The sequence below is a fragment of the Periplaneta americana genome, chromosome 10, assembly GCF_040183065.1.
Source record: "Periplaneta americana isolate PAMFEO1 chromosome 10, P.americana_PAMFEO1_priV1, whole genome shotgun sequence".
In the NCBI taxonomy this organism is placed as follows: Eukaryota; Metazoa; Arthropoda; class Insecta; order Blattodea; family Blattidae; genus Periplaneta; species Periplaneta americana.
In genome coordinates, this window is record NC_091126.1 from 49,220,325 (window position 1) to 49,248,128 (window position 27,804).

Here is a 27,804-nt window from a genome sequence, read left to right on the forward strand (position 1 = left end):
CACGCAACTAATATAAAAATATAGAAAATATTAAATAACAGCAATACAGAAAACAATGGAATAATAATAATAATAAGAGAAAAATGTAATGTGTTTAGATACACGCAATTCTATAAGTTAAACAATTACAATTTAGTGTTAAGTAAGATAAATTGGACCAAAAGAATGATTAACACAATGGAGGAAAATTGATATATTATAAATAAAAATCTTATTCTACAAAAGTATTATTTGAAGAAAGATCATTCTGGAGAAGAAAAGCAGTTTTTTGACAATCTTTCATAGTTAAGACCTACATCAAGATAAGTGAAGACACTAAGAGCTCTATGGCTAGATTGTAATAAGAAGCGTACAACTTGTGAAAAAATGTTAAGCCAAAATTATAAAATCGGTTGAACAGATTACAATTCATACTTCGATTTTTTGTAGAAAGTAAAGAATTAGACACAGACAAAAAAAAATTATACAATAATCAGTAAAATTTTAAATTTAAGGAGTTAAGATCCAAGACTTGAATCAATAGCAGATTTAGACATTGATATTAACGTAAATAAAAGCGTAGTCTAAATGTCTAAAAGATTGAAATAATTCAGCCTAAGCATTAAAAATCGACTTCTGAATCCAACTTGGAGCATAAAAAAATATCCAACAGAAATGCTTCAGTAAGATACTGGGTTAAAATAAAAGAATGTAATATTTTTAAATAGTTAATTACAAAATAAAATAAGATACCCAGTCCAGTATCTCAAGCGATGTATCTTTTAAAGTCAAAACCTACAAATGTGGTGCAAGCCTATGACTAAATGAATGCTATTATTAAGTCACAATTTGTTTCATCAAACATACTATGCGGAAATTAAAGAACCTTTCTTTTAAGAAAAAGTTCGGTCGATAAGTAATGGACGTCATTTTCTTTAGGCCTAGGGTAAACTAGGGTCTGTTGGACATTCGGGCATGTTGGACACTCTGTACTTTAACGTGTTACCTCGCCACTTGTGGGCACCACATTCTGCTGGAAGTCAATGACGGAAGTAGCCACGAGTGGGGCTACTTCCGTCATTGACTCCTAGCAGAATGTGGTGCCCACAAGTGGCGAGGTAACACGTTAAAGTACAGAGTGTCCAACATGCCCGACTGTCCAACAGACACTAATTTACCCTAGGAGTTATTGCAGGAACAACGACGATTTTTATCTTATGTACAGTACTAGCATGCATTTGTTGAGAATATCGATGTATAATGTATAATTTATTCTTGACCAAATATGTGTGAAGACATTTTTGTACTGTTCCATTACACAGCTTCTTATAAAATAAACATAAAGAAGGTGATGGTCAGTCAGTTTTTAGTAGTTGGTTACTTAACGACACTATGTCAACTAATTACGTTATTTAGCGTCAGTAATTGGCGGTAGCGATATGATGTTTCATCAGATAAGGCGAGGATTCGCCATAGATTACGTGATATTCGCCTCACAGATGGGGAAAACCTGGGGAAAAGCCAACCAGGTAATAAACCCTAGTGGGAATCGAACCCACGCACAAACGCAACTCCGGATTTGTAGATAGAGTGTCTGTCGACTGAGCTACTTCGGTGGCGATTTTCAGCACTCTCCGTATTATTATTATTATTATTATTATTATTATTATTATTATTATTATTATTATTATTATTAACAGTAATATCATTATCATTATCATACGTTAACTTATACAGTATTTAAAAATTGACCTCCAAAGCAGGCTGTAAATCATAATCGGAAGTGCACTTTCTTATGCAACTTATAATATTTTTGTGCACTGTTTCAGAAGGAGGAAGGAGAGTTGTCCAAGCCTGGGGAAGAGTTCGCATGGGACGAGTCCGACTCTTGCAGCAGCCTGGTGGTCACCACTGCGGCGTCCGAAGGCGTCTGCTGGGACTTCAGCGACCCGAGTATTGACAGGCGTCCTGCGTCCCTGAATCCCCCCACTCCGGCGCTGGAGGTGGAGCCTGAGGCAATATACTCAAACTTGGTGGCGCTTGCCCAGGAGCCCATATATGCCAACCAGAGGTAGAGTACCACCAGTTTCATCCTAAGAGAAAAAAGGAACCTTATGAATTTCAGCTGTAAATCACTTGGGGTCGATTTCACCAACAGATGTTAAAACTTAACAAAGCGCTATACTGATTTAACAATAAGTTCACCAGAAAAACTGTTCATGAACAGTTGCTAACTTTAAAAAAAAAATGTTAAACTGTTTGTTAACTTAACTTCAGAATTTCCTGTGTTAAAACCTCAACAAACTTGTTAAACCTGGTTTAAATTACGCTGTACACGCTGAATTGCTGTCCTACCTTTTAAATGCACCGTACGTCTGCAGGAGAGAGGTGTATAAGATAAATGATATGTATCTCAAGACGAATTTTTGCTCGAAAACAGTTTCCAGGAAGATAGCACACGAAATTCGTCAGTGGTTAAAACGCACACCGGAAATATGCCTCTTTCTCCCATGCTACAGGTATTAAATACGTTAGTTTATAAGCCTACAGTAAAAATGAAACATTTCCATGAATTGAAAAGCGGTCGTAAAATCTTACGTTGCTTAGTTCCCCAATGGCAAGGGAACGAATAATTAGTAAGCCACACCCACTCATTATTCTCGGCTTTGTTTTTCACACCATCTGTTTTCTTGAAATCGAAAACCATTTCTATATTTGGTTACCAAATCCACTAACAAAGACTTTTCTATATCAGTGAAATTGAATCTTTTAATTCTTTTCAAATCCTCAGTTTCGCGGTTCATTTTTAATAACAAATAATAATTGTCGAATAGATTGTAATATTGCCCAGGGTTTCTCTGTGAAGCGCGTGAAACGCGTTAAGAAAAACTTCAGTTCTGACACAACCTCCCTGATTCTATTACCAATTTTCGCGAGAGTTAACATTCATCTAGAATTCGTTGATGGAATCGAAATGCACGAAAGAATGTTAACACAATTATTAAAATTTTAGCATGTGTTTAAAAACAATATGTTATAGCAGTGTTAACATTAGTTGATGAAACCGGCCGTTACTCCGGGTAATCACGACGGAAACTTGGTATTTTAATGAAATTTCGTACCAAGATGTAAGGTTTGCATAGCTGACAGACTATTTTGAATAACTCGTTAAATAATCAGCAATCACTATGGTTCGGATTAAGTAACTGTATCAGGATAGGCATCCTTGGTCCGTGCGTTTTGTTTACAAACACTGACTGGTTGTTGCGTGTCCCCCAGCCAGTTCACTGATGTTTTAGCTAGGGTGTGGGGAATTCTCTTTCCAGTAGGTAGAGTTTTAGCTAGTGGAAGGGGGTAGTGTTTACTGAAGCCCTATTTTATACATCTATACAGCCTATACTGATACAGCTACTTTATCCGAACTTTAGTAATCACATACTTCGGTCCAGTCCTCGAGAACAACTCCTGACAATAGCTTAAACAGCTAAATAATCATCCCTAATGGTGCGGATAAGGGGCTGAAAGTTGAAGATTTCGCAAAAATCGAGTACTCACTCCTTTTTGTCTAATTTAACGACAAACAATCCAATTTAAATGCAGTTAATCACACTTGAGTTGTTGCGGAGCACAAGTGTTATGAATCTATACCGCACACTTCAAGAATATTAGGACTACAAGTATTGTTAAAATAAGTGTCTGTCTGAATGAAATTCTTCACTCTTTCATTGAATCCTTCAAAAAGTGAGTAATTAATCGTTTGTTTTGAATGAAATTTGGTTAAATCAATTGTAGAGTCCACTGCAAGAATGATGGATGTCACTTTCTTCTCGAAAATGAACCAAGACTGTCAATGCATAGCTTAAGACATATAGAATGTGCATAGAGAGTTCCATGGCATTAACACTGATAGGCATTGTCCAGTAACGATCGGAAAATCACAGTTAAGCTTTGAGCGCTAAGCATTTCAAACTTTCAATTGCTTCTCCTCCAAATTTTTCCAAATGACATCCATCATTCTTGCAATGGAGTCTTCAATTGCCAGTAAACATATTCCTCCAAGATCATAAATTTACGACCATCTCAAATTGATATGAAAAAATTGTAGTTGAAAAAAATATAGGCCTAATTAGTTATTTTTCTGCATGTCTGCTGAACCGATTAAATTTTATATTATTATCATGTTATGTAGAGGCAATCAGCTATTTTATCGTGACATCATGAAATTCCGAGCTTTATTCTTACTTAAGTTGCTGTTATTTCCCATGGTTAACTATATCAGGTTAATGAGCTTTGATGCTTTTATTTTCTTGTTTACAACTTCGTGGGTGTTTTCTGATAAATCACTCTGGAACTGATGGCAATACATGAAATGTGAAGGTTGGCTTCTCATTGTTGATAGTGAATGCAGATCCCCTGCAATTGGTACCTTAACACACCTTAAAAAACTCTAATTGTGTAGTTATTAAAATAATAATGAAATTCTCTGACAACAGTTTTGAAGACCAGCAATTTAGTTTTTCACAAGAGTTCATGTAAGAAATGAAATTATGAAAATAGTAATTAGGACTGATTTTTAGTAATTTTCTTTTTCAAATAAAGAACCAATCTATTTTATATTAATCTTTTCCGAATTAATTCACTCGTAAGTACTGAATATGGACAAAATCCGCCTATAGTTCAGAGAAATTGTACGCAGACGGCCGAACGGAAAGAAATACAGCGAGATAACATGTCGAAAGTAATCTTTAAGGTTTCAATGATAATGAAAATGCATGCTGATACTTCCGTTTGACTCTCAAAATTTATTATTTTCAGCACCCATTACATTGGGTTTATAAATCATATAAAAGAAAAAAGTTTCCAGAACCTATAACATTCATTAACATTGTCATTTTATGCCCTTTTGCTCAGGTACGTATTTTAAGTAGAATATCGTATCAATAGTTTGTTTTTTTTTTAATTTTCCTACATTTCGTGCATATATTTCATAAACAAAATTAATTCTTGAAATGGAAACAAGATTAGCGCATCAGTTTCAGAAGAAAATTTTACAGCCTACACGATTGGAAATGAATACTGGTGGATGGATGGATGGATGGATGGATGGATGGACGGACGGACGGAGTGACAGAAGCCATTATTGTAACCACTTCTTCCGTGTCACAAATTTTGGAAAAATTCATTTCGTAAAAATCTCGAAATACCCACTTCGAAACTTCACGCCTCTTTTCCTAGACGTTGTATAATAAGAGAATAAAATGTAACGGTTAGTGGGAATATCTGTCACTGAAGACAAGTGCAGTGTCGAGGTGTAATGATATGCATTGCTACCCAGTTCGGAACTGTGTCACGTGAAGTAGATTTACTGGATGGAAATGTATGCATGTTTATGAGAACATACAACTGCACTTTCATTTCACTATCTCTTCATTTCTCCGAGATGATTTGGGTGAACGGATGAAAAAACTCATAAATCGCGCGAATGGCGCGGCGGTCTAAATGGGGCTCAACAGCCCGTGAAACTGCGTTTCGCTTCGCATTCCAGAGAGGCAGGGAACAAGTTGCGTAGTACTTCCTTTGTCACGTCACATCACATATCGCGTATCTCATTTAGCATATGAAATCACATCACCTTTATTTTAATTTCCGTCTTTGTCTGCATATGTGTTACACTCTATTCCTTACGTTTGCCCCAATTCCAAGACTGTTCCTTGGTTACACATGTTACTACACATAGTAGCCTAGATAGATTGTTATGTATGGATAATTTTATACTATAGACACTATTAAAAGTCGGTGGGATGATATAATGCAGAAATGGAATACTGATAGAAGCCTGATTACGTGGGTGCAACCAGCTTACCTATAATTACTATTTCCTACATCATTCGTAGAATCTTCAGATGTTCGAATCCTAAGTCGTTTGGTTAAAAAAAACCCTTTACCTAATTTACTGACTGACTGACGCTCTTATAATTTTCCTTGTTACACTATTCAAACAATTACAGGGACATTTGTTTAGTAGCATTTTATATAAAGTTGTTTATTGATACTAAAATTAATTATTCGCATGGTTTTTGTTTACATTATATTAAATACTGTCACAAATAATGTATTTAAGAATTCTACTTTGTTCTACAAAAGTCATTTGCGATGAAAATATCGTAATATATCATATTACAGTAACTTACGAGATGGGGAAAATTGTCAAATAATGCCGAGTTCGATAATTCCTCGAGTATAGAGGAAGCGTTACAAATATGGAATACCATTATGTTCTTTTTTTCTTCTGGAACCTACATGTTTTGAATATTAAACGTTAAATATCGTCCTGTTTATTACTGAATGTCCCTGTGAATGATACACCAGACTTTGAAGTTCGCAAGATGTGAAATGTTTGAAGAAAAATAATAATTTCTTCAAAATCTAATATCGCCTACATAAAAATGGAGGTAAAAATATGGAATATTATTAACAAGTTACAAAGATTAACAAAATTGCAAAGTCAGAATGGCCTCCACTAATAAAAGCACAGAGCAAGCATTCAGCGTCTCCATTAGAAGGTGTTTTCCCACCGTAATACTGAATCCAGATGAATAGTCTTTCAGGTCTTTTCTCGAACTTGTTTTATGGCTTCTTGCATTGCCTTTTAATTCCGCTGTTTTATAAATGTTTTGGAAGATGAGGTTTTTTTCTCCTCCTACAGTTGTCAGCACTAGTAACGGAACAGAAAACCAGGGTATAAAGATTTAATAATACTAATATTTCATATTTGTGACACACTGATGTTGTAAATCATAACCTCAAAAGTATCATAATTTAAATACGAAATCAATTAAACATACATTGTTATAAACGTAGATTATTTCTCTTTAATAGTACATTATGCAACGAGCCTATAATGAAGGTAATTAAGAAGCGAGTATGGATGTTTATGAAACGAGCGCAAGCGAGTTTCATAGTTTTCATACGAGCTTCTTAATTACCATTATAGACGAGTTTCATACGACTTTTTATGCTCGACTATATTTCTAACTTGATATTATTAATTTTCTTTGTATCTGACCTAGACCAATGTCCCGTATGTTGTGAGATGTGCGCAGACGCGAAAGTATTGATTTTTTCCGAGGAACAGATGTTCACATTGACCTTGCTAGGCCATAAGAACCTACAGAGATAACATTGAAATTAAATTAGAATTGAAAAACGAGAAGACAAATTGAATTTATTTGAATATTATTTACAATTAACGCTAATTATTATAGTAACAGAACATAACCTTCTGCGACAGTATTGGATTTCCAGCCTCCGTGACTTTTCGCTAATTCTCTTTCGATTGCATATCCGAGAATAATCGATACTTGCGGTTTTATAACGGTAGAAAGCTGACCTGTTATTGGCTGAACAGTTGTAACCTGAGTCGTCATTGGCTGAAAGACCTGACCTTTAATGAGTAGGTGTACTTTAATGACATGCATTAAATGTCTGCTACCAGGTGTATAATTACTACATTTCGCATGGTCGAGCATAAAAATATATAGCATTAATATTTCTAACATTGAGGAATAACGATGTATATTCAAGAAAAGAACTTACCGCCTAAATTTTCACTTTCCTTGAAAATGCAATAATGATAAACGTTTCAACAGTTCAGCTTCTAACTACAAACCAACACATTCCCGCGAAAGAGTGATCAGTACGTAGTAATTTAGAAGGCTTCCACAAGAACACAATACGTTTCAGGTCGTATATCACACTATTTTGTAAGTGTAACCCTATTTCATATTTGTAACACTTCAGTAATATGATGTTACTATGTATATGTATATTGTACCCTACAACGTTCTATCCGCATTCAAATATCACTAAAACAATCTATATTATTTCTCTTTCCACTATTTAATCTAAAATTTTGGCGCTTTATTAGATTTGACGATCTCTCTCTTGGGAGATAGGAGACAGGATTTTGTTTATAATGCGATTATTAAAATAACTGAATTTACATTAATTGTGATCACTGTACACAAATTAGCAGAGGACATTTTTTTTTTTCATTTTCTCTCATAATTTTTGCATCATTGTAAAAATGAGTGATGGAGATGAATAAAGTGTTTAACGCTAATGTTGATATTGCAGCCAATTGTAAGTAAAATGTAGTTAATGTTTACAATAAATCAATTTACTTTTAATCCATTTCAACGTGTGCTTCACTTTATCGCACTAGTGTGGTAAAGTGGCACTTCACCGCAGTTGTGTTGAAGTATCTCATTACGACATTTTTATGAATGTCATGCATTTTGACATTACTTAATAAAAGCGGATACAGATATTCAAGTAATTCATAGTGCTCCTCTAATTGATTTGATCAGTATTTTCCAGATGTTTTGTTTGCAGAATCATGTGAATTAATGACAGGATTACTTATTGCATTAACCGATTGAAAATCAATCGCTTTTATACCATTCTAATTAAATAAATACTTAATCGAAATTAATTATACATAATTGAGTGGAAATGTTCAAGGGAACAGTGTCCAGAAATGTCTGATTGGCTTCTATCCAATGTAATATTTGTGTACAAAATTTCCTAGGAATTTGAAGTGTTTTGCTAAATTCTGACACTTCAAAACATTGTTTATGTTCTCTGATTAAATATTTATTCTCTTTAAAACGTGTAAATCCCCTTTAAATGCATTCCGTATAGATCAGTTCGTGAAATCTTGTTGGAAATTTGAGATGATGAAAGGATTGCAGATTGACTGACTGAACGAATGATTCACACGCATTCACTTCACTCATTTCTACACTAAGTATTTTAACCACAATCTCACAGAGCTGATCTGATCACATGGTTTTCTGTAAAATAATTTTTCGTAACTTCACTCGCCTGTAGTATGAGTGAAAATAAATGTATTCGTGAGTGAAGGCAGGAAACGACGGTATTGTCAGGAAAGCCTGGCTCGAAACACTGACTTACAATGAAGAATTCCACTTGTGGTTCTCCACGACTTAAACCCCAGGTCTTTGATAAAGAGCTGAGGTTTCAACCATTATGCAGCATTTGTCCGGTTCTTGTTGGAATCTCTTATTTTTGTTTAATGTCGTCCTCGGTGGTATTGTAATTACCGCTCAGTGCGATAAATTATACAGAAGAAAATTTAAAATACGAATTTCATTGAAAGGGGCGTAAATCCGGTTGTGTTGTTACACTGTGCTGAAGGCATGTAAAATAACTTTATTCGCGTTGGTTTGATAATGATACTTATCCATCATCATATCACCATGGTAATTGTTATTCATTACCGCACAGAGTGCGATATGTAAATATTACCGCACTGAGTGCAATATGTAAATGATTACCGCACTCAGTCAACGATCATATCATCAACACATTAAACGCATTATTAATTAATGAACGCGGATAAAATGTTGTATGCAAGTATTGGGATGAGCATAATTACCGCTCTCATCTCATGTAATTACAGAACTCGACTTACGCCTCGTTCTTGCAAAACACATTCGAGCTGTAATGATGCTCAGAAGAAGATATCGGATAATAGACGACGTTAATACAAATATGGATCATCTGCGGAGACAAAGACGAAGGCAGAAAATAGAAAACACTGGAAAATGCTGTGCTTGTAGTGAAAGACCTGCCCTTGGGCAGAACACTATGAATGAATGAGTCCCACCATTTCCATTAAATAACTATTACCATGTTCCACCTATTAATGCCGTAAGCAGAATTCCCAAGACGGTCTTTTTTCAAATTCAAATTCAAATGTATTCACAATTTACATTTTAAATTATACATATGAATATATACCCGAAATGAGCATATGCTCGTGCTCGGATACAGTCCAGTAGTCTACCTAAATTTTACAGAGATCAATAATAATGTTGATGTTAGAAATAATAGTAATAATAATAATAATAATAATAATAATAATAATAGCATATCATTGACGGAGATGATACAAAGATAGTAATACAAATTAATTAATTAATAATAATAATAATGATAATAATAATAATAATAATAATAATAATAATAATAATAATAATAACAGTAATAAAACAAAAATATTTACAATAATAAAATAAATACTAAGACGGATAAAATAAAATATAAAACCACTTAGCGAGAGTTAACACAACTTAAATAAACATAATAACCAGAAAAAAAATGACGAACTCGAAAATCAACAGAAAAGTTTGTTGTATCGCAGATGACAGCAACCGCCGTATTGACATTGTGTTATGCATTATTGGTAGTAGGGGGGAGCCGAAGGTCTACATAACTGCCGTTCTGTTCGAATCTTCTCATACAATCATGGGAAGTTAATGCTGAAAAACAAAATGTCTACGAGTCAAACCAGGATAAATACAAATAATACTGAAATATATTAATCAAGTTTCAGTTATAGATCTCCTCTTTTGTGCAAGAGGTATCATATCAAAATATTTTATGACTGGCGAGGAAAATATAAATTTCAATAACTCTCTAGTGACAGAGATAGTGACAAGTACGATCAAGTGTATCTGTGGCGATGCTAAGAAATCATTTATTACAGATATACACTGTTATTAGTTAAGAAAATGATCTATATACATATTTATTACAATGTTTTATTTATAGGTTACATGCATCAGATAAATACAATAAATATTAGTAACATAATGCTAGTAACACTTAAAATAATAATAAAATTTATCAAATATCATACTAACATTTTCACTTTATTTTTAAACTTAAGAATGTGTAAATTGCTTAGGTCTGGATTATTTTTCAATTCTGAATTGTATAGTCTTGGTCCATAATTTCTACTGTGTCTTAATCCAGCTGTAGTGTGGCATATCAGCCAATATTGTTTTCCCGTTTGATATCTGAAAGTATGAATTATTTGAAAATTCTTCTGCTACCCATCATACTCGCTTATTATGCAAACATTGGAGATAATGAATCCCGCCTTACTTGCAGATTACAGTACCTCAACCTTAGAAATCTGCCAGAATAGCAGAATTTATTATAAGCGTAGTTCATTGTATCTCGTTGCACTGGAAACCAACCAAATTCTGAATTCAGTATTAGGAAGTTAATGAAACAATGAAAGGATATTTCGTAGACGTGGTAATGGCTTCACAATAGCAAAGGAAAGCATCCCTACACTTGAGTGAACGTTCTGTAGTTTCACTAAGAGGAAACTAGCACATCACTGCAAGTAAGAGGTCCGTGGACAAAGTAAGATTGTATTAATATTCATGGACTTTATTTCGCCGTGATTGCCACTCTCTTTAAAATTATTTTTATATGATACAGTTTGTATTTCTGTATTGTAATAAGTCTGATTATAGTCTTCGAATGGTTAATTCACGTTATTCTTTTAGATTATAGGTTATTGCACTCACTGTCAGTACAATCGTTTCAGAAAAATAATTATGTAAGTAGGAAGAATAAAATTGGATCAAGTGAAATAAGTATTATGTCGTTCATTTAAAGTATTGAATTTCTTTACTCAGTCCCCACTTTCGTTAAGGCGATACAGGTTATTAAATGTGATGAATATAAAGTATTATTTAGAGGCTTAGGGTGCTATTCGTAGACATTTCGCTAGCCCGCGCTACGAGCGTGCTAAACTAGTCCCGGCTATCGACCGATTACTTGTACAGAATTCATATCATATCATATCGCTAACATTGGTTTATGAATACGAAAAACGTTAGTTCGCTGATCATCCACCGTAAACCCGCGCTAAGAATGTCTATGGATATGGCCCTTAGAGTTTAACTCTTTTAACATATGAAGAATCCACGGAAAGAACATGTCAAGTTACTTTTTTAATTTTTTTGTGCGATCTGCTAGCTCGTGAAGTGAACTATTGTTCTAATAAAATAATCAGGATGACAGAAAGCCTATATTGTACCACGGTAATTTAAACTAAGTGATATGTAAATTAATAATGTCTTGGCAGTATATTAATGTTAAGAGATGCTCCCCTGAAAATAGTTAAGAAAAGTAACTTAGTATGTTCTTTCCGTAAACCGTTCACATTATTTTGATAATACCGAATTTAAAATTTCACGGTAGTCTGAAATAAGAGCACACTCTCAATACATATTCTTAATTTCTCTATTTACTCATACAATGGCACCGCGCATGCCTATTGATTTATCTATTAATTTAAAGTCTAATGACAGAAAATGGAATGACGAATGACACATATTTAGAAAGTTGAAATGTTACCTGTTTTACGTAATGAAACTATAAGGATGAAATATGTCTGTTATATAAACTCTTAAATTTGTGTGCATTCAAGGTAGATTTCTATATTTGTAGATTTAGAGAAAGACTGGAGCTATCTGACATTGGAATTAAGAGAGAATTTGATATTATTTTGTATTAAAAATTTTAGTTCACTTAGAGGAAAAATTACGTAGTTGGTAGAAAAAAGTCTTACACTTGGTACATCACTTTTCAGTAAGTGTACAAAGAATTGTTTTGATTGCCTTCAGTTTTTAAATGAGTCAATTAAGAAATGACCACATTCTGAGAAGAAATGTACAAGTAAATTTTTAGTACATTATGCTCGAAAAAAATATTTATGTAAATGAACTTAGAAGTGTATTTCCTTTTATTTACAGACCTGTCAATGAGGATGATGATCACGTCTACGAAAACACACATTGTGACGAACCATTATACGAGAACTGTGCTGTTTCTGTAAGTGAAGAAGAGAAAGAGCCCATCTATGAGCCAGTATCTTGCCAGAGCCCTGTAAATCTCTTCTTGGGTCTGCTCCAAAGCGACAGCCAGACAATAAGCCCAGACCCAAATATTTACGAAGTCCCTCCAGGAGCGATATTGAATACGGGTGTCGTTGTCTCCGAATATCCGGACACGAGAGACTTGAAGCCTCCAGAAGGGTTCCAGGACTACGAAAACGTCTGCTGGGACCAACAAAGGGACCTGGAAGAAGAACTTTTCTCTCTTCCTGTGGAAGTGATCTATTCGACGGTTGTGAAACCAAAGCGCAAGAAGTATAGACCTTCTATCACCAACATCATGTTGCACGAGGAAAAGAATCTTTCTTGCACAAGCGTCGATGTTGACGTGAACGAAAATAAATGCGACACTTCTAGCCGCATCGAGGAGTCCAGCAATGCAGCTTCTCCTGTTAAACCGAACGACGTTGCAACTGAGAACAAAATCGAAGAGAATCCAGCATTGAAAGCAGATAAATCAAGCGACTATAAAGCCGATGAAACTTCATCTGCAGTCGAATCAACTCATTCAAATGAAGGAATTGTAGTTCAATCTGGAATCATTCAAAACGATTCCACAAACGATGACAGTGTAGCTTTATCAGAAAACAACTTAAATGAAACTGAAACGAAAGAAAATGTAGCATTAGAAGCGGATAAGTTAAATGTTACCGAAATTAATAACAGTGTTGATCCAACTGAAGGGAACTCGAATGATGCTAAAATTGATGATAGTGTACCTTCAACTGAACATAAAACAGATAATGCTGAAAATAATGAAATTGCGTCTTCATCTGCAGATAATCTAGACGAAACTAAAAATGACAACAGTGTGTCTCCGTCTGAGGAAAAATACTTGAGCGATATTCCAATTTATGATAGTGTACCTCTAATGGTAGACAGTATTAATGACATTAAAATTGATAGTCCAGTTTCAACTGGAGAGGGTAAGATCGATGTCAACATACCTTCCTGTGAGGAAAATATAATTGATGCCTGCATATCTGCTAGTGAAGGACAACCAGTGAATATTATACCTGATGTTTCCATAACCATAAGTGAAATTAATTCAGTCGAAACAGATGTTGATCAATGCGTTTCAATGAATGTGAATGTCGTTAGTGTATCCTGCGCTTCACGAGATAATGAAGTGCCCTTAGAAAGTAGCTGCATAATTTCAGACAAGGGTACTGCAACCGATAAAAAGGTGTCATTCAGTGAAATTTCTGATGATGATTCCAATAAAGTTTTGTGTGACGAGAATGTAAAGAATAACGTAGGTGTCGAGTCATCCATTGATTTCTTAGAGTCTGCTGACGAATCCTTGCAATGTGCTCCTTCAAATCTGAAAATAGCAGATGCTGAAGATGAAGTCGAGTGTAAGAAAGAAGAGGTGGAGTGTGAGAAAGCATCCGTCATCGAGATATCCGAGGATGGAACCTGGGAAACAAAGACTTTGCCTCCTACAGAGGTTGGACAAGCGAAGCAGGAAGCTCAGAACGAGAGTACCGAAGAACCAGAGTTCTTGTGCGCCGTGGATCGATCGGCAGAGACAGTGAGAATGACATACGGTTCCCAATATTATGTGAACTGCCCAGTGGCCAGCGTCAAGCCCATGAAACACGAGAACCCTATCTCCGTGCTGGACGAAAAGCCGATGAAGCACGAGAACGCTATCAGCGTGCTGGACGAAAAGCCGATGAAGTACGAGAACGCTATTACCGTGCTGGACGAAAAGCCCATGAAGCACGAGAACGCTATCACCGTGCTGGACGAAAAGCCGATGAAGCACGAGAACCCTATCTCCGTGCTGGACGAAAAGCCCATGAAGCACGAGAACGCTATCACCATCCTGGACGAAAAGCCCATGAAGCACGAGAACGCTATCACCGTCCTGGACGAAGAGACTACTCGGAACATCGGGGCACAGATCATGAAGAAGTATGAAGAGGAGCGCCAGAAACTTCGCGAGAACTTGCCCGATGTCAGCCTCCTTGATGTTGATGCATCCTTGGAGGACATTCAGAGAGAGCGCAGGCGTATTATTGAGAATCAGACTGTTCGCGCAAAGAGAATCGACTCTTGGATTAAGAACGGGGAGCATCAGGGAACCGTACCAGAGGACTTACTGGAGTTGGACAACGTTGGAATGCCTTCAGCTCCTATTCCGGAATTTGTGGTGACTGTGGAAACTACAATTGACACCGTGACGAAGATTAGCGTCCCTTCTATCGACACAGAGACATGCCAACCCGTCACTCCACCGAAACAACATGCAGAGGGTAAGTAAAACAATTCTTAAAAGTTCTCTCTAGTGTTGTATCACCCATCATAGCATGTGATCTTATGATTAGTCTTTCTCTACGGCACAAATGTTATTCATTTCTCTAAATGTATTTAACGTTCCCTACAGATTTTTAGGCTCTTATTTTTCTAGCCTTAAAGTTTCATTTCATATCGAGAAAATTATATCGCCTTATAATTCCGTGATCAAAATAATACGCCACATTATTACAATTCCATTTCATGTTTATATTCAATCGATTATATCTTACCAGTAATAGGTTACTTCGGAAGATATTCTACACCTGAACTAGTTAGATAGGCTACAATTATCAGTAGTTCCATAATTTTAACGTATTTAAATTATATACAAAAATCATTATGTTGTTTTCAAGATATACAGATTGTAACGGAATAGCTATTTCTAATTTTCTTATATGAGAGGGCATGAAATAAACCTTTTTCTTAATAAAGTAGTGTCCGGAAATGCTTCATATAAAAGACAAAACTCATCATTCACATTATGGCTGCATTTATGTTTCAGCTGTTCTTGTTACTATGAAAATAATAATTGAAGTTAGTTTGTTCTGTGTCACAAAATATCGCCTGTGAGATCTGTTTATTTAATTTCATAGTATTAAAATGCATCGTTATACAAATATTAAACTTGCAGACATGCATAAGGCATTTGGAGCAGCTTAAGGCAATGCTACTTTGGCAAAGCGAATCTATGAGGCGCAACACCCTCAGCGCCTTATTCCTTGCCATACAGCATTTTCAAGACTGGATCAACGTTTTCCAGATAGATATTCCGAATCTTTGGATAGGGAAAGCAGGTCCAGTTGCTTGGCCGGCACGTTCCCCAGATATAACTCCAGTTGTTTTTTGTATTTGAGGTCATATTAAGTCGATTGTTTATTAAACACCCATGGACACAGCAGAAGCATTAGTTGCTACATTTATTCTTGCTTTTGACGATCTTCATAACCGACCATAGATATTTCGAAGGATTCGTCGTTCAATCATAAGGCGTTATACTTTGTGTGTCAACAATGGCGGTCGCAATTTTGAACAGTTCCTATAGTTTGTCAATACCATTTTCTTAATATGGTATTACATAAAGAAGTTACTGTGCAACCATAGAAAGTAAATAGAGTAACTTTCCAAGTTTAGATTCTTTCATTTTTTCCTTCACACCACTATCACTTGAAAACGAAGCACTTCCGGACATTACTTTATTAAGAATAAATGCATTTCATGCCCTCTATCACATCAGAAAATTAGGAATAGTTATTCTGTTACACCCTGTACATACTATCAAAATAATGCTCGTAAATCTTTCTTACTACTGGTAATAATTTTCTTTATTACTACTGGTAATAATTTTCTCTTCAAATTGACGCTTTTCATTACGATGTTGACCATTGATTTTTACAGTAAGATGCAGTTAGTAATTTTGTATTCATGTGAGAGGAAATAATAGGGTTAGTTAAGTTTAACTACTCTCGTCGATAATTTGATTGTGCAATACGGTTCTTTTATTCTTTAATGTTCAAAACTTTTTGACAGTTCACACTTTCAGGACAGTAAAAACACACACAATTATATATCACCGTACACACAATTATGTTATTTCCTTCAATAAAATTGTTGACTTGTAATAAAATTATTACCTATAAATAGGAACTTAATGATTAAACGTGTTAACACAATTATTTATAAATGAGATGCCGTACCAAATATACAATTGGGCCCTTCGAAACATTTGTATATTTGTATGAACAGAATTCTTCAGGACTTTATTCATAAGTGCAAAGGAGAGAAAAGATCGTGTAAAGAGAATGCGTAATAATTATACAGGGTGAAAGGGGTATAACTGCATTTATTTTAAGGACAGAATCTTTAGGTTGTAAGTAACCAAATGGTTAAATGTGATTTTGGTATTTGAATAACGGTTTAGCCTAAAAATATTTGTCTGAAGTTTGATTTCTATTTATGGTAAAACTATTGGGTATTGAGACGTAAGAGTGGTAAGATATCAACGCGAAGAACAAGTCGAAAAAAATATTTCTTTGTCATTTCTTCGAAAAAGTTTCATTTGTGTAATAACGTACAAAATTAACTGAATTTCCGTCACAATGTAAATGTGTTTCTAATCAGTTAATTTTATACGTTGTTACATAAATGAAGTTTTTTTCGTAGAAGTGACAAAGAAATATTTTTTCGGCTTGTTCTTCGCGTTAATATCTTATCACTCAATTCGCCTCAATACTCAATATTTTTGCCATAAATGGAAGTCATATTTCAGACACAAATTATTTTTTTCGGCTAAACTGTTTTTCAAATACCAAAATGACATTTGACTTTTTGGTTACTTACAACCTAAAGATTCTGTTCTTACAATTAATGCAGTTATACCACAGTCTAGAATAGTATATACAGTCACGAAGCTTGAGTTTTGAGGGTACTAGGAACAATAGACTGTGCCGATATTATTTCGCATTGTCTGTAATGGGGCGATAGTAGCGATCCTAGTGGTTAGCAACTATCTATGGATGCATATTTCCTATATATTGAGCTTCGTGACTGTATATACTAGACTGTGGTTATGTCCCTTTCACTCTGTATAAGGATAGTCTATAAATTATAGTGGGTAGTTAAAATGTCATATTCGACGAAAACCCGAGGTGATAACAGATCTAAAATGGCAACAGTTCCATCTTTCTTCTTCTTTTTTCATCACTACCTTCGTCTTTGTCATGTTCCATCACCTGTGTAGTAGGACTCTCTGATTTTGTGGTCAGTATGGCGAACTAACACGGGTCATACGCAAGATAGGAAATATACTCGTTTTTATGGATAGGAATCGAACCCGGAAGCGCTGGATTTGTAGCTAGGAACACTAGCTCTTGAGTAGCAGCGAGGGAAAGTAGAAGAAATATATTAATAAGGAACGAGAGTGCTTGTGCTAGGTCTGTTCCCTTCCTGGGAACCTATGAGTATAGCCGTACTGGTTATATTTATTTACGTGACATGTCATTTAATATTTCTAGTCTCAAATTACAAGGCCCCAATACACAAAGTCCAAGACTACATGAGACGGCCCATTTACCATGAAACAAACACGTTTCCACAGCTGACAGAGAAGGAACAATAAGTATTCATTTCACCTTGTTCGACAAATATTTGTCCATTGCGTCGGAGGTTCATATTACCTTAAGTTACATACTTTTTATTTTTTACTCCTTTCTCACGCACTGAAATTGACGGACCTGTGAGCTAGTGATCCGTGAACCCCAGATTGGAAACTGCTCCCGTACCTGGCAGACATATGAAACAGGTTCCACTAGTTCTAGTTCTAATATACTATCATTCTATTTTCATCAGAGGGCATTGACTTTGAACTAGTCAGAAATTTGTCTCGCTATGAAAGTCGAGAGGGGCAATTATCCTTAATGTAGGCGTGTAGGGAACCTTGATTTTAGATTACCTCATTGTCTTGAACATAGAATGTACCACAACACAACTTCGTGTGTTACCGCTAGTGTGATGTTTTTTTTTTCCTCATTCAAACCATTTATCAACATAAATTTAATAACTAATGCCCATAATTAACATGACCCCGTCTTGACGGAACGGCTATGTACGTAGAACTAATGCTTTATGGAGAGGGAATTGGAATTTAGCTTCCTCTCATAAACATTTTTATTGGGCTTCCGTTACTTTAAGTCGTGAAATTCTCAATGATAGTGTTATTGACACTTGGCTAGAGAGTCCTACAGTTTGTGAATGGTTTGTTTTGGGCATGTAATTTGGCTTGAGAAAGGGAGAAACGAACGGAAGATAAAAACTCGAAAGTGAACATGAGCTGAACATTAAGACCATGATTACAACCTTTCATTTTGTTATTTTTCTTCTTCCATTCTTTTTATACCTCATCCTCTCTCGCCCCTCTTCAGTTTCCTTTCCGTCTTCAACTCCCAATTTTAAAGTTCCGCTTATGAAATTATTTGTTGAGATTCGTTCAATTACATTTCCTTAATGAATTCCAGATTGTTATTAATCTGGTTTTTATACGTTTTTTCTTGTTATTCGTCTTCAATTTTCTGTATTAGGACATTGATCATTAAGATTCCCATGCATTTTCCGGCTTCTCTAGGTCTTTACTGACGGATTAACTTCTGATAGTTACTGAATCCAGTACAAATTTTGTATGGGTTTCCAGTCTGCTTCACTGTCCCCAGTGTAGAAGGCTCATTGAAACTTCTGGCAAGGTTGGTTAGCGTTGTAAATCTCCCACCTTCCACAACCAAGTGGTATTGCTGAGAATCAGGGCGAGGACCTTAGAGGTGGGATTTACTGGTAGAAATTTGAAATGAAGAAAGACCTCACTTAGGACTTCGATTACAAGGCGTCATTTCAGTTTTTGCTTCGGGATGGAGAGGCAAGAATTTTTTAGGAAAGACCTTATAGGGTATATCGCAAGGTGTATTCCTTCCTTATTTCCTCGGATATGAATTATTTTTCATGCCGTAAACTGGGGTGAACTTCACCATAAACATTTAAACCATGCTGTCAGTTTCACTGACCATATCGATCGTCTGGTTCAAAAGTGCGACAACTCAAAAAAACAAGATTTGAGATATCTTCAGTTGAAAGTTTCAAATAAATCACTTAGAAAAGAACGGATTTATGGTTCATAATCGCGACAATTAGAAATGAGTCAGTATTCAGGACGAGTATATCACAATCTTCCAGTTCATTATTAATACATTTCGGAATGTACTAATAATGAATGAATAAAGTCCATAGTTATAATTACTTCTAAAGCTGTTTATTTCGTTTTTTTTTTTCTTTTTTGTTGTAAATATGACTTATCTCAATATTGAATCGGAAAGAGCTCCGAAAGGGGCTTTCAGTAGTATAAATAACTAAAAAAAATGGCAATTTTTGAGTTGTCACACTTATGAACTGGACGATCGATATTAAAAATACTATTTTTTCTCCAGTTCCTAAGTACGGTATTTTTATTATTTTAAGTCACAAATAGTGCTGATGTCGTAATATAATTTTTCTCTTTCATTGAAAAGTTTACCCCACCTAAAAGTACAGTAGAGGAGGCAAGACCTGTCCTGTGACCTTGTCATGTGCCGTGGCTGTATCACCAATAGGTATGGAGGGAAGATAGGTTTTATTCTGAAATGAACTTCCGTGTCTGTAGATTCGTATAATATTAACTATTACGAAACAAACCCTCTTTCTGATAGTTCATTCTTTCCCCTATCGCACAGTTCACATGCCAGGTCTCGCCTCCTCCCCTGTACATTTCCAGTTTCCAGACATAGACCTAGCTAGTATACTTAAACGATACGCAATTCACATGCACTTGCTGTTAATATGAAGCAGGTTCGAACAAATGAACACACAATTTTGAGTTTTTAGTCTTTCACGGTGACTGTGAACAAAATTAGGCATTTGGGTATTTCACCTTGTCCTGCAACTTTATATTTTCAACGTTACGGAACTGCTTAAGGTTCCATTATCAGGACAGATAGGTAAGACCAGAGTAGGCGACCCCTCATGTCTTTAATATCTGCCCTGATGATGGTAGAAACGTTGGAAATGTCAAGTTCAAGGATACGGTGGAATACGAGAAAGCCCAATTCTGAACACAAATTTATTGATAAATAAAATATGATAATTCCAATTAATAAAAATGCACTTTTATTTATAAGTATAAAAGTTAGCGCCTTGATTTCATTTGAGCGAAGTTACAAATTAGCTCGTCTTTTATTTCTTAAGAGCTTATAAAAGTGGAGTATTTTAATATTAACATAATATACAGAAAATTAATAGCGAAATTTCTCATTATTTCTATATCTTAAATTTGGGAGGAAGGGAAATTTCTCCATATTTTATATATCTTAAATTTTGCAGGCATGGCTGTAATTTTTAGTTATTACTAATATTGCATATTATATTAAGTGGATCACTAATTTTGAATATCGGTTCCGCAACTGAGAATATTTCACTTTCAGATTGAAATAAAATTATAACTAATGAATATATAAAATAAACGTGCGGTAGTATAATGTATGGGAACCGCACAGTAATAAAACAGTGTATATTATTAATCAGAATGAGAAATTCATTTAAAAAAATGACTACACTATTACACTCAGTTGAGCAGTGTTGTCGATATTCAACGTAAAAAAGTTACATAAAAGAATCGGGTTTCTAATCTCGGTTCAGATAAATACTAGACTATATTGAATATTCCATGCTCAGTTTCATTGGACTCTGAACAGAACGTGTTATTCTGAATACGATATAGTGTCCTGATTATGTTTGCAATGTAAGGATTTTAATAGTGGTATTCAAATCGTAATCTTTCCAATTTAGAGATCCTTAATTATTGGAAATAGTATAAACATTTCTGAACTGAGAGAACTGCCTTTAATGTATTCAGAATTTCACCTTTAAAATTCTAAACTAAATCTGATACTTCTGTATGACAATGTGCGTAATGACCAGGTAGGCTTGTTCGAAAATATGATCAGGGAATATTCTAATCGATTCACTTAATATAAATTGCAATATTCTATAGTAATTTCTGGGTAGGCATCACTTACATTCAAGCACTACTTACTGTTAGATATTTATTTGAAACGCGATTGCTCCGGTTTGCTTACCGCTTTTGTTTTCTGAGGAGTGGGGATCAGTGGCGGTTTCTCGGGGGAGGGAAAGGAGGAACGTCCTCCTCACATTTTCTTCTTTTGAAAGTAAATACCAAATAAAATATGTGCCTTGAAATTCGAGGAAGATTCGATAATTGTTAAGTTCACAGCTGTAAGAAATCTCGGTTGATCGAGTTTTAAACGACGCGCGCTCATGTACTGTAGAAAACTGTGAGAAAGATGCGAGATTGTCTGTGTAGAGGAAAGGCACTCCATTCCTCCTCTACTGCAGTTAACACACATAGACAACAGCGCACTAGCGGCCAGAGAAAGAAGCAGAGTTTTAAAGCAAGTAAATGAATGGAGAGGGAGGAGATCCTCCTCTGAATCAGTTATGGGCGGGAAATAGAAACCGACTGGTCGTGCAGCAAGCTCGCTACCGCTGCCATCTAACGATGTTGCATTCAACCGGACTATCACACATCTAGGAGGAGAGACAACAAAAACAGTTGTAACGCAACGCTATGAAAGACACCATGTAAACTTTTTTTAAAATTATAAATCAAAAATATTATTCATTGCACTTTACATAGGCTACTATTCATGGTTTGAAACTTTCGTGGATATTTGAAAGTTAAAGTCGGGTTTATGTAAAACAAAGAGGAAGTAGTTCGACGTAGTTGGCCCCTGAAATTCACTTCTATTCATTGTTTACTAGACAGGCAACAGCCAAGTTGTCAGTTTTGTACAAATATATTTGAAACTGAAAGTAGGTACTTGAAACTACATCATTTTTAACATAAAAAATTAATCGGCCACCGGCAGCTTTGAACAATAATGATAGTATGACTTTACAAGAACTGACATTTTTCAAAAGTATGTGATACTGAACTTGTAAAATGTACATGTGGCAACACAGACCACATGGGTGGGTGCAGTGTTCTCGCTTTCCTCAGATTATTTCCCATTCCCATTCCCATTTCCATTTCCGTAAAACGGTTCCGGTTACGAGTTAGTAGCTAGTCTCTTCCAACACGTGTGATGCTGTAGTGTGCTCGAAAAATGCTACGAGGTTGTGAATTTCCTTGTAATTGTTAATTTGTGCAATTATTCAACAATGAATGGAAGTGAAATCATAATATATTTTGGACAATTTAGGAAACTCAGTTTACAAGAACAGATTATTGCTATTGCATGTGGGCTAATTTGTAGATTCATTCAAGAAGGTGTCATTTCGTGCTGTTAATTTCTTTTCTCCTCTTAAGTAATATGCAGGAGCCGCCACTGGTGGGGATGTATTTGCAGTTTACAAGAACAGATTATTGCTATTGCATGTGGGCTAATTTGTAGATTCATTCAAGAAGGTGTCATTTCGTGCTGTTAATTTCTTTTCTCCTCTTAAGTAATATGCAGGAGCCGCCACTGGTGGGGATGTATTTGCAGATGACAGGTATTCTGATTAAAGCACTTTGTGGTTTTTGACAGTTCCACATAAAACATTCAGATTTATTATTCGTAATTAAAATCCGCTTGCCTTATATAAGACCCTTTCATAAGGATTAAAAATGAAGTTGAAACATCGATGCTGAATAAATGCTGTATTTCTAAGACATGTTATTGAACTGTTTAGTTTTATTAGATATATTACTTATTTTTATCTATTTTTTTATCTGTTTTACTTTATTATTTACTTATTCATTTAGTTTTTATAGCATTAACTTCCTCGTTCTTTTCTTCACTGGTTTAATACTTTCAAGTACTTACATTTCTGTTAATATTATTATTTTGCATTATTCTATTCATAGTGTATTAGAGAGTTTTGGTGTTAACTCAGCGCTGCTAAGGGGATTAGAATTGTACCGTTACTGGAAAGAAAATCTCAGGGAAGTTTTAGTTTTAAAATAAAACTTAGGGAATCTAACCACAAATATGCAAAAATAAGACAATAAAAGCCTTCAAAATTATGTTTTAGACAAAAAACCATACATTGTATTATATATGTTATTGAAATGCAGCGATGTACACAAAATACAAACCATTGAAACTATTTTTTTAAATGCCGTTAAAGTACTGTGACGAACTCAAAATAAAAATCATTGGAATATTACGCAAAATAATAACAAATGAAATATATTATATTCTAAATATCGTTAAGGTCCACCCCTGTGGAGTAACGGTTAGCATGCCTGAAACGAGCGGGTCCAGGTTCAAATCTTGGTTGGGCCAAGTTACCTGGTTGAGGTTCTTTCCAGGGGCTTTCCCTCAACCCATTAACAGCAAATTCTGGGTAAATTTCGGCGCTGACCCTGGACTCATTTCGCTGGCATTATCACCTTCATCTCATTCAGACGCCGGATAATCTTAGCAGTTGAAAAAGTGTCGTAAAATAGCCAATTAAAAATGTCTTTAAACTGCTATGCCAGTAGCGAACACAAATGGAATCCATTGAAATCATATCTCTAATATCAGCAGCTATGCAAACATTTAATCTTACATGCTCGCATACAACTGCGCTGTACACTGCCGCTTTAACTCTATATCCGCGAGCGTGGAAAGATAAAATGTATGCACTATCCTGTAGGAATAGTAGATCACTTCACTAATGTACCGTAGTCATTGCAGTCACTTATACATTACAAATTAAGGGAACTTACATGAACGTGTAGAAAAAGCCTCATAGACGCATAAAATGTTACAACCATAATTTGATGTAATTTTACAGCATTATAATGGATCATTTAGGAATACTTTCTATGAGAGTTAACATTTAGTTGCATAGACTTTTTAGTAGGTTGTTTTACGACGCTTTATCAACATCTTAATTTATTTAGCGTCTGAATGAGATAAAGGTGATAATGCCGATGAAGTGAGTCCGGGTCCAGCATCGAAAGTTACCAAGCATTTGTTCATATTGGGTTGAGGGATAACCTCGGAAAAAACCTCAACCAGATAACTCGCCCCGACCGGCAATCGAACCTTCATCTTTATTGACATCCATTTCAATTCTTACTTCATCTCACAATTTCACAATAAGATATAGGCCTAGGGTTTGGTGGTCGGGATGAGCCTGATTCCAAACATTGTAAATATTTTAAATTAATCTTTCATAATCCATTATACGCGTCGAAATGAATAGCAGTAAGCGTTTAGCACGTGGGGTAGTGTGTACGGATTCTCAGGACGCATGCGCAGTAAAGATATTTATGTCGCTGGTAGCTGGAAAAAATAAAGGGTTACCAGTTACCAACGAGCTAACAGGCTAGGTAGCAATCGACCGAATAATATTCGTTTTGCACGTCTTCATTGCGTAGCGTTTAGGCATTCCTTCCAGCAAGGTAACCAGCCAGGCTACCAGCTGGGCTTCGTCTTGTACGTACCCTTAGCTACGCTTCTACTAGCACAGTTACCCCCACCATAAGGTTCTTACTATATGCCACGGCGCATGCATGGATTTCTTTTCACGAGATAACGAATGATCTATTAAATGACATCAAATTATGTCTCCAACTTCATGTGTATTTGCGAGTTTAAATATTAGCAAATTTATAATGATGTTTTCATTTGTTCAGGTACAAGTCTCATTAAACGTATGGAATTTCGAAAAAAAAATAGGAGAAATGAATTATGATTAATTACAATACATTCTGTCACTAGAAAATTTGAAGAAAAACGATTACAATACAAGCATTATATTACCAGCAAAATGTGCAGAGGTTCGTTGTATGATTGAAATATGGACTTGTAAGATAACATTTCCTGAATTCGGTCGGACCTGACGGCCAAATTTATATTGGGATATAATGATATTGACGATGTCGATGGCGATCACGTTTATTGTGTGCCACGGCCCATATTATAACTTCTCGGTATACAATTCCCCCTCTTAACTATACCATAGCTTTCTCTACTAAGTCGAGATTGAAGCATAATCGTAAAGTTATTTATTTCTTGTTCTCCAATCCCTAAAAGGCAGCTGTTATTTCATTAATATTCATTACAAGGATTATAATGCATTTACATTGTTTTTCCTCACGTTTATCCAGTCACTACAAGTGATACAGCAAATAACAGAACAATAAATTATAAAGGAGCAACGAGTAATAACAAATAAATCAAGCAAGAGTCTTTAACGACGTTTTCAAGTGAAACTCTCTCTTGAGATTGGCATTGCTTTTCTTTCATCCAACGTTATAGTTGATTCATAATTTACCTTTTATATCTCTTAGAAACACAGAGTCATTTAACACATTTGTGTCATGTTGTGGCGTCTCTAGAACCATTAGGCCAAATTGAACGGAGTTTCGCAATAATAGACCAACCGACAATTTGAAAAAAAAAAAGAGATATTTTCACAAATCTGTTGATGGCAGGCTAATTTAACTCTGGGAAAACAATCAAGAATGCGATAGCTGAATTTTGCTCCAATTTGTAAGCAAAAATTCGTTTATTGCATAAAATTCATTAATTTATTTTGCTTTGAAACTGCTGGTCTCGTATTAAAAAGCGGTTAGCCTTTTTTGGTAATTTTGTGCTATTTTTTTTGTAATAGTATGAATGTTATAATACTTCTTGAATAAAATGTTTTATGAAAAATCAGATTTATTTCAATGGTCAATATCTCGAAACAGGTTTTTGGCGCTTGTTCTATTATTGCGTAACTCCGTCCACTTCATGATTAGGTTTGTTATAGATCTTTTGCTTTTCCTTGGATTTTCAATTGACGGGTCCTTATATTTAGGCATTTTTTGCCCATTGTGATCCCTATATATGCGATATTTGTCTAAGCCCAAAAGGTGGCCTGGATGGTATTTGTAAATCCGATGCTGACAGGCGGACCATCTCGCTTCACCTCTCATAGAACCATCAGCATCGATAAAACAAACGTTGACAGGTGGGCCATCCAGTCTGAGCCCCTGACAGTCACATCCCATCCGCATACGAGAAGCCTGATAGGGCTTGGGGCCCCGGGCCCTTGGAGATTAAGTTCTTTCTGTATCAGCATCGAAAACGCGTAATACTCCCAAGACTTCACCACAGCCTATTTTTACTATTGCAAATGATAGATGAAATGATAGGCAGGTAGACAGTGTTGTTGAAATTATAGAGGGAAACGGGGGTACTCCGAGAAAACCTCTCTGCAACATCTGCTTTATCCGCCACAAATTATATCAAAACCTGGCCGGGGATCGAACCCGGACCACTCAGATAGAAGACCAACGCTCTAGCACTTAGGCTACGCTCAGTCATGGGTTCGAATTCAGCTTTGTTTGATTGCTTGTTTTTTTTTTCCGTTTTCATAAAATATCACAAATTCCACTAACACTCGAAGTTAATACAACACCGTTAAATAATATATTAAAATTGAAATAAAAGAACAAAACCTTATAATTATGTTTATGTGCATATCGAAAATACACACATGCCTATCTGAAATTATCTAGTCATAATTATTGCTTCTCGTGTTTCAGTGACGCTCGACTCTGAAATAATTATAAATAATTATTTTTGTATGTCCCTTTTGAAATTTTATAAATTATTCAGAGAGAAAAACTGCAAGTCTTGGCAATGAAATGGTTTTAATTGTCCTTATGGACATCAATTTTTAACGTAAAGTGCTCAAAATAACGGAAGTTTGCATTTAGAGATAAAATTGCATTAAAAATAAACGCATTATGGACAGTGACTTCTATTGATATTAAGGTAATTTAATATAAACCTCAAGGCCTTATCTCTGCCAGTATAGATAGTAAATCAATATTATATTATTATTATTATTATTATTATTATTATTATTATTATTATTATTATTATTATTATTATCAAATCTTTCATTCGTCAGGCTTTGTTACTGTTAACAAAACACGCTAAATCATTACTACATCTAATTTAGAAAGCACAGTAGCATGTTAATGTAACACTTTATCTGAATAGATATGAAAAATAATTTAATCATCACACATCTATGTGACATCTAGTTATATATAATTTAAGCAGCTGAAGCCTACTGAACATTTAAGCTGTAATTCTCTTTTATTTAATAGTTCATAACATGTAACTAACAATATCACTTTTAATAATACTAAGCAGTTTGAGAATTAATCTGC

At 35.1% G+C, this 27,804-nt stretch overlaps 1 protein-coding gene across 4 annotated transcripts in view; it reads left to right on the plus strand.

Moving 5' to 3' along the window:
* Window positions 1-27,804, plus strand: part of mdu (meduse) — a 518,612-nt gene that overhangs the window by 115,552 nt on the left and 375,256 nt on the right. For all 4 annotated transcript variants that reach the window (XM_069837376.1, XM_069837373.1, XM_069837375.1 and 1 more), the window contains exons 2-3: window positions 1,809-2,050; window positions 12,621-15,022. In XM_069837376.1, the coding sequence (XP_069693477.1) occupies window positions 13,042-15,022 (1,981 nt within the window). In that variant the 5' untranslated portion in view covers window positions 1,809-2,050; window positions 12,621-13,041. The remainder of the gene's footprint in view (window positions 1-1,808; window positions 2,051-12,620; window positions 15,023-27,804) is intronic.